Consider the following 8,408-nt stretch of genomic DNA (forward strand, 5'->3'; position numbering starts at 1 on the left):
AGGGGAAGATCCCCATGGTCCAAGCAGGTCCCTCCTATGCACGCCCGCCAGACTCAGAGGGCCAGCAGGGTCCAAACAATTATCAGCAGTCTGACCACTGGCAGACCCTTCTGCTGCATGAACTTCAAAGAGCGTTCAGCTCAAGACTTGCCAGGAGAAAGGATAGATTCAGGACAGATCTCCTGAATCATATACTCATATATATATTTAACACCATCAATAGATTCATTCAATAATAGCAAGTCCACGACTAAAGCACCACATTTTTTTAAAAAGACCCCCCTTCTCATTTTTGTTTGTGCAACTTCATTTTGCAAGTTCTTGGGACCATTGCATAACTGATGAAAGCATCATTTAAACATTCTAGCATTTCCTAGGTCTTTTGTTAACTAATGAAAACCACACACAAAACACACTCCCTTTGAAAGTTTTGCAATTAGAAAAAAGAAAAGGGGGGAAAAAAGAACAGAAAGTAAACACAACACATAAGGCCGAAGCTGGACACTGAAATCAACAGCATTCAAAATGCTTCCGTCTGGCTTGAATGCAGTCCATGAGCTCCACGCCTCTTTTCCATGGATCACAACCCAGCTGCTCCCTAACCCAACACAATGCCCATTCTTAGCTACGCAGGGCTGCTGCAAGGGGGAGCACAAAGGGAGGTTACCTGCCTGGTGCTCGAGCTGAACACACACAAACACACTCCCTTTCATCCAAAAAATGGCAGCCACGTAGTGGCAACCATGACAATGGCCATTCAACAAGGCCTACGCAGCTAACGACTCTGTGGTTGCGGCAGCAGCTAGCAGAGTGCTGGGGTGTCGACTCCTGGCCCTTTTTCTACTTTCCGTTTTTCTTAGCACTCTCCACATATGCAAAATGAATTATTCCCTTCACCAGCTCCTCCTCCCTTTCTGCAATACTCTGACCAAGTCAGAACCAACTGTGTGAGCGTTGCGCTTGCTCCATCAGCTCTGGAGGAGCAACGGACGCTCGCTGCTTTGCCATTTCCACTCGCGCAGCAAGGTGCCTGGCTTGCAAGGGGCACATGGATTTGATATGCTGCAGTGAAATGTGCATTTTCTGCAAGAAATACAAGCCGACCACTGCTTCAGAAGCAACCAGCATACCAGTACTCTGCAGCAGCCCTCCTCAACTGGGATCTCCCTGCATGGGGTGGACAGCTATTCCTGGAATAGCCCAGCCAGCTATGGGACCTTGCAAATGAAGATCTGTTGTAATAATCTGTGGTTTCAATCCCTCCACACTGTCAATGCCCTAAACAATTGTGCCATGCAATAGTGGGTCATGGAACAAAAGGGGAAGCAACTCGGATTTGCTCTGACATGGAAATGTTATCAAACCAGTTGGAAACAGTGCCCACAGCACCACAAAATTTTACATTTAGATAGAAAGTGGCCAAAGAAGTCCAGCCCAGACACACTGGACTTCGAAGAGGAAACATCTTTAAAATGAGGTAACCACTTAAAGGGGGAGTCGAAGGGATTAAATCGCTTCAAATTGCTTGGAGGTAACCCCAAACCACCAAACTAGAAGCTCAGCTAAAACGCATACACAAGTAAGAAAGGAAAGGCAGCACCAAACCCAGGAGGGCACCAACAGGCACAACAAGAACCATCACAGAATCTATTAGACAAGAGAAGTCTTCCTTCAAAAAAAATCAAAGTCTTGCCCAAATGAGGAAAACAAAAGGAAACATGAACTTGCAACAAAGGAGTTACAAGCAGACAAAAAGTGATGCACAGAAGCATTCGAAGGCACATACCACTAACAGGGTAACAATAAAGAATTATTTAAATCTGTCAGAGAAAGGAACTAGTTAGGGAGGCAGTCAAGCCAACAATACAGGTACACGTATTAAAGAAAAATAAGGGGACTGCCGAAAAGCTGAATGGATTCTTTCAACCCATCTTAATTGCAGAAGTTACAGATATCTGGACCGGAACTGATATTTTCATAAAGGGAGTCTTAAAAAATGAGGCAATTAGTGGTCACAACGGAGGAAGTTCTCAGCCTTTTAGACAAATTAGACGAGGCCGGGTGTAAGCCATAACAGAGTTCTTAAAGAACTGAAAATGTGAAATTGTCAATCTTCTGAGAAAAATACAGAACCTATCCCTAAGATCAGTCTCTGCACTGAAGCAACAACTTTTCTCAAAAAGCAAATTCATAAGCATTTAGGAGGACAAGCCCTGCTAAGAAAGACACAACATAGCTTCCACGAAATGAGGTCCTTTTACAATCCTTAGTGGCAACAAACACCTGGACTAGTTTGATCCAGTAGACAGTGTTTACGTGGAATTCCAAAAGGCTGTTAGCAAAGTCTCTCGCCAGGCACTGCTGAGTAAGCGTAATACGCATGGGATAAGAGGTACAGTTTTCTTTTAGACGCATTGGGGAAAGCAGAAAATAGGAACACATGGCAACTTATCCAAGAGGAGGAATATAAACAGAGGAGTTCGTCATATCGCTCTATTAGGACTAATACTTTCCCACTGATACATAAATGATCTAGAATTAAAGAGTGTGCAGAGAAGTGGCTGAATGTGCTAATGACACTAAATTATTTAGGGTGAACGAAACAAGAATGGACTGAGGGACGTGCCAAAAGGATCTCTCCAAACTGGGAAAATGAACATCAAAAGGCAAAAGCAGCTCATTGTAAGCCAATGTACAGTTATGCACACCAGGACAAAAGATCCCATCTTCAAGAATTAGCTGATGGACACTGATATAGCAGTCACTGAACAAGAAAGAAGCCCTTGGGACGGTGGTGCACATCTCAATGAAAGTGTCAAGCCACTTTTTTTCAGCTGGAAAAAAAGGCAAATTCCAAACTGGGAATGATTAAGAAAGGAACTGAAAATAAAACTCCTTATACAGTATGAATACCATAGCTATAATACTAATACATATTGTGAATACTCTGCACAGTTTTGTTCATTTCCGCTAAAAAAGTATATTGCTGCATTGAAAAGCAGTATATGAAAGGGCAAGCACTATAATCAGAAGAGATAAAGTTCCATCAGCAATGGCTGTTTAGCTTAGAATAAAGCAAGAATAGGAGACATAATGGCAGTTTACAAAATTGTGCACTGTACAAGGAAAGTGAATAGTGTGATATTTTTCAGACTATGTACTAAAACCAAATGTGGTCATTCCATGAAGCTATATGGTGGGAGGTACAAAACAGTAAAACAGATGTACCTCACACAGCGCATGGTTATATTACAGAACCCCTTGCTGCAAGAGGCCATGATGGCCGGCAATCTGGATGGCTGTAAACGGGGAATGGACAATTGATGGGGGAGAAGGACATCCATGGCTATTAGTTCTGATGACAACATGCTAGTTGCAGGATTAGAGCAAGGATACCTAAGTCTCCCAGCTTCTGCAGCCACGTCCTGCATCTGGGTGTCCTGCGGGCAGATGTGTGAACAGAATTCTGGGCTACTTGGAGCTCAGCCTAATCCAGCAGGGCTCTTCCTCTGCTTTTATGTAAACCACTTCGGGTTCTTCGAAAGAATTAAAAGGTGGGATATAAATTATTATTAACGATAATGGATGATCCGGTGGTGTTTCTTCAATTACTATTTTTACAATTACAATCCCCTATTTTTCTCACGGCTGACTTCCACCGCGGACCCAACCAACAGCACTGGAAGAACCGGGCCAGCTGAGATGCAAGAAGGGGTGCCGAAGAAACCGGCGGCGGCGGCATTCGGAGCGGCGCCGTAGCGAGAACGCTGCGCCGGGGCGCGGGGACCGGGCTGCTGGCCCCCGCCCCGCCTCGGCCACGAAGCGCCCGGGTGCCTCGGGGCCAGTTACTCACGCTCGGCCGACCCCACCTCGCAGGCCCCTTGTGCGAGAAAATGGAGCGGCGGAGAAAGCCGCTTGGGCGAGCCGGCGCGGGCCCCTCGCAGGAAAAGGGGCAGGGCCCGCGTGCAGCCGAGGCCCGCCGGGGGCCGGGGACCGAAGCCGCGACGCCCGCGCCGGGAGCAGCCCGCGCCCGCCCGCCCGCCCGCCGGCCCGGCCCCGCTCGAGCAGGAACAAAAAGCAGGCCCGCCCCGGCTCGCCCTTCCCGGAGGCCCCGCCGCCGCCGCCACCGCCGCCCCTCGAGGAGCCTGGGCGGCGGGGGGCGGCTGCCTGCCGGGCCGCGACCGCCTTACCCTCCTCGGGCCAGCGCCTCCGCCCGTCCTCCGCCCCTCACCCGCGGGAGGAGGAGCAGCGGCCGCCGCCGGGCCTCCGTCAGGCCGCCCCAAGTCCTCCTCCTCCTCCTCGTCTTCTCTCTCGCAGAGCCCAGCCCCGTCACGTGACGGACCCGCCGGAGCACTTCCGGGGCGGGCCGCTCCGGCTCGCGCTTCGCCCTCGCTCCCTTAGCAACCCGTGCGGAGGGAAGCGAAGGGTAGGGAGGGAAGAAGCCGCGCCGGAAGTGGAAGGGAAGTGCTTCCGGCGGCGGCGGCGCTCCCTCTAGGCCGGCCTGCGCCGCTTCTCCTCCCCCTCCCGTCCCTCCCCCCGGCCCGCCCCGCCGCCGCAGCGCCTGGGGGAGGCGGAGAGGAGGTGAGCGCGCCCCTCGCCCCCGCTCCCCACGGCGGAGTGAGCGCCCCGGCCTCCCCGTGCCTCTGCGGCGGCCTGCGGAACTCGCGGCTACGAGGCCGGCCCCCTCAGCCGCCCTCCATCCCCGCGCCGCAGAGAGGAAGGGCCGGGCCGGGCCGGGGGAGGGGGCGAGCGGTAGGCGCCCACGGGGCCGAGGAGAGGAAGGGCCCTGCGGAGGGGAGGGGAGGGGAGGGGAGGGGGCGGCTGCCCAGAAGCAGGGAGCGACAGGGCGTGCAGCGTGAGAGACGGCGGGCTTATGAGGGAGAGAGCGGAGTGGGGCTGGAAAGGGAAAGGAAGGGGCTTGTCAGGAGGAGCGAGAGAGTGGCGAGGGGGCTGGGAAGGCTGCGGACAGCGGGCGGGAAGGGCCCCCAGGGCCAGGATGTGCCCGCCGTTTTCAAAGGCTCGGGGAGGTGGAGACAGTTTGGTCCAGATGTGGGAGGGGCAGCCGGAGTGCGGGTAGTGAGTTCGCATTTTCCACTGTAGTTAGATCACGGGACTGTGGAGATTCCCTGAGCAACGGGCCTCCCTGGGAGATGCCAGAGTGGGATGGTTCCCCATAGAGAGTCTAGTACGCCTCCAAGGAGTACGAGGGGCTGCTGGTGGGAGAAGCAGGGATGTCCCTTGAGAGCCGAATCAGAATAATGTGAGTCCATCCAACCCAGGCTTCTGCTTCCCATAGCCGCTAAGCTGGGTGTTGCTGCGAAGCCCACACGTGAGAACAGAGCGTTCACTAGGTCAGCCCTGCTCCCCTTGGTGCCTGCTGTTCAGCAGGGAATGCACGTGGGCCCCATGGATCCTGCATCTGACCCCACACGAGTCTTCCTTGCATCCTCTACTTCCTAACATCAGCCAGCCGGAAAGTTCACAAGGCAAAGGTGATGGCATCCATTCCCCCATTGCTTGCCCTGGCATCTGGCAAACTGCTTCTGAACGTGGAGAGTCCATTGAGCAACCATAGCTAACAGCATTGGAAATGCTTCCCCCTCCTCTTCCAGGAGATTTTGGTATATTTTGGAATTCAACTGCTGGCAGTGGTTTGGAGTCCAAAACATCTGAAGAGCTATCTTCTGCGTGTCCCTGATTTAATGGCTATGGCAGTGTGTCAGGGGAGTGAACTCAATCTGTTTCTTATGGTGCATTGCATAAGCAATAGCTGAGAGAAGCGGAGTTGCCACTGTGTTAGCCACGAAGTCCCTAGCTCAAATCCCACCTCCTGCTTGAGTTTATGAGATGGATTTAGGGAAGTGACTTGTGCCATGGAGGGAATAATCCTGGCATTTAGCAGGCCCACTGAAATGAGATTTCCAAATGGGGGTGTTGGTCAGAAACCAGAAGATTTAGGCTTCTCTATTTGTTCTGAATCTGCAAAACTGCAGACCTCTCACCGTTCACCTGAGCCTAAGCGCCACTGAGTGCAGGAACCCAGCTTCAAGATAGCCTTGCAGGTGACCTGATTTCTGGGGTGCCGCCTCCTGTGGAGCTTCATCCTGCTTTGCTCGCTCCATTCATTTATTCTGTCAACGAGACCGAGTGGGGTGATCTGAGCATTTTTAAACAGAACTAGAGGGAGAGGAGGATGGCAGTGTCCACATTATGATGGTGGATTCCTGTTGTGTTTCCCGTTTCTGATGCTTGCTGTTTTGGAGTTGGTCTTGCCTTGGAATTCCTTTTGTTTGTGTGAGTCACTGTGTCCATCCACCTGCTCCCTTCAGGTTGTCAACATGACTGAGAGAACTGATAGCCTCCACTTCCAGTTTGACAACTATGGTGACTCCATGCTGCAGAAAATGGACAAGCTAAGGGAAGAGAACAAGTTCTGCGATGTGACAGTCCGCATCGATGACCTTGAGGTTCACGGCCACAAGATCGTCTTTGCCGCAGGCTCCCCCTTCTTGAGAGATCAGTTCCTGCTGAATGACTCCAGGGAAGTCAAAATCTCCATCCTGCAGAGCTCAGAAGTGGGGAGGCAGCTGCTTCTGTCCTGCTACAGTGGCATCCTGGAGTTCCCCGAGATGGAGCTGGTGAACTACCTGACCGCGGCCAGCTTTCTCCAGATGAGCCACATTGTCGAGCGCTGCACACAGGCCTTGTGGAAGTTCATCAAGCCGAAGCAGCAGGTGGAAAACAAAGGGGAAGCAGAGCAGCAGACTCGCTCCTCAGAGCCCAAGGAGCTCCCAGGGGCAGGGCGGGAGGAGGAGGACAACGACGACGATGACGCCTTGCAGTCTGACTCGCCTTGCATCCAGCCCTCCGAGGACAGCATGGACATCGAGGACAGTGACATCCAGATCGTGAAGGTGGAGTCCATCGGGGAGGTGGCCGAGGTCAGGAGCAAAAAGGACCAGAGCCAGTTCATTTCCTCGGGGCAGCAGAGCACCCTCCACTCCTCTGAACCCCAGCACTCCCTGATTAACTCCACGGTGGAGAACCGAGTGGGGGACATGGAGCAGAGCCAGCTCCACAACTACGCCCTTTCCTACACGGGGGGCGACAACCTCATCGTGGCTTCCAAAGACCTGTTCAGCCCCAGCAACCGGGGGGTGGACAAGGGCCTCCAGTGGCACCACCAGTGCCCCAAGTGCACCCGCGTCTTCCGGCACCTGGAGAACTACGCCAACCACCTGAAGATGCACAAGCTCTTCATGTGCCTGCTGTGCGGCAAGACCTTCACGCAGAAGGGCAACCTCCACCGGCACATGCGGGTGCACGCCGGCATCAAGCCCTTCCAGTGCAAGATCTGCGGGAAGACCTTCTCGCAGAAGTGCTCCTTGCAGGACCACCTCAACTTGCACAGTGGGGACAAGCCCCACAAGTGCAACTACTGCGACATGGTCTTTGCGCACAAGCCCGTCCTGCGGAAGCACCTGAAGCAGCTGCACGGCAAGAACAGCTTTGACAACGCCAACGAAAGGAACGTCCAGGACATCGCGGTGGACTTTGACTCCTTCAGCTGCAGCTCGGGGCCAGACTCCAAAAGCTGCCCGCAAGCTGAGGCCAGCCAGGCGCTGGATGCAGGGAAGCTGGCGCAGGCTGTGCTCAGTTTACGAAGCGAGGGCAGCTGTGTGAACTGAAGTGGGTGTCCTGGCGCTTCTCGGCCAGCACTGGGCAGGACGCACCGCGGAAGAGCTGCTGCAGGCTTGGGCTCAGCCCTGCGCCCATGAAGCTCTGATGAACGAGCTGCAAGGCCTGAACCAAAAAATTGTAGCACGTCTTCAGTTCCCACCCTAGAGGGATGTGATGTTTTTGGTGACTCCAAGCATCTTTGCCGCGGTTGGAAAAGAACACGGTGGCTGTGAGCCTGCCCCTGCTGGTGGCACGGGCTAAATGCCCTTTTCCAAAGGCTGCTTGGGATGCGTCATTAGCTGCTTGTGGGCTCACACAAGGAACAGCTGCCCTCTATCACGGATGACTGTTTGAGCTAACAAACTAAACTAACCTGAGATCTGGGTGGGATGGGGGAAAGAAGCACTGGATAATTGTAAGCTCTCGGTATTTGGTAGTCCAGCTGGGTTTTTTTAATTTTGTACTGTTTGTTAAAAACCTTGGGTACTTGCCTTCTGCTGTTCTTAGCCTAAAGTGGCATCACCGCTAACCCTGTTTGACCCTTTGTGAGTGAAGTCCCTCCTGTCTGGGGAGTGGGGAACTGCACGGGCTACAGCTCAGTGCAGAGCCCGGTTTACACCCAGGCAGCCCCTGGATCGACCCCCAGCGGTTTCAAGCAGGGTGGGAAAAACTCCCCCCCCCCCACAAACCCTGGAGAGCTGCTCTTGCTGCCAGTCAACACTGATGAT

At 53.3% G+C, this 8,408-nt stretch overlaps 2 protein-coding genes across 7 annotated transcripts in view; one reads left to right on the top strand and one right to left on the bottom strand.

The window, feature by feature from the left end:
• RABGAP1 (RAB GTPase activating protein 1) overlaps positions 1-5,672 on the bottom strand; it is a 58,951-nt gene extending 53,279 nt beyond the window's left edge. Inside the window, exons 1-2 of one of the 6 annotated variants that reach the window (XM_044439759.1) lie at positions 5,668-5,672; positions 4,191-4,298 (exon numbers count right to left, since the gene is read on the bottom strand). In XM_044439759.1, the coding sequence (XP_044295694.1) occupies positions 4,191-4,298; positions 5,668-5,669 (110 nt within the window). In that variant the 5' untranslated portion in view covers positions 5,670-5,672. Of the gene's footprint in view, positions 1-3,396; positions 3,537-4,190; positions 4,315-5,667 lie in introns of those variants that run through there. The other 5 variants (XM_044439763.1, XM_044439760.1, XM_044439762.1 and 2 more) reach the window with 5 other exon arrangements.
• ZBTB26 (zinc finger and BTB domain containing 26) lies at positions 4,542-8,209 on the top strand. The gene is made up of 3 exons (XM_044439765.1): positions 4,542-4,581; positions 5,297-5,492; positions 6,330-8,209. The coding sequence occupies exon 3, from the start codon at positions 6,339-6,341 to the stop codon at positions 7,686-7,688; it is 1,350 nt and encodes a 449-aa protein (XP_044295700.1). The 5' UTR covers positions 4,542-4,581; positions 5,297-5,492; positions 6,330-6,338; the 3' UTR covers positions 7,689-8,209.
• The last annotated feature ends 199 nt before the right edge of the window (positions 8,210-8,408 follow it).

This window comes from Varanus komodoensis, unplaced genomic scaffold (assembly GCF_004798865.1).
Source record: "Varanus komodoensis strain SLA01 unplaced genomic scaffold, ASM479886v1 scaffold36, whole genome shotgun sequence".
Taxonomy (NCBI): domain Eukaryota; kingdom Metazoa; phylum Chordata; class Lepidosauria; order Squamata; family Varanidae; genus Varanus; species Varanus komodoensis.

What these genes read in the sequence shown, in the direction of transcription:
- ZBTB26 (XM_044439765.1), top strand. Translation starts at nt 6,339, where the DNA reads ATGACTGAGAGAACTGATAGCCTCCACTTCCAGTTTGACAACTATGGT.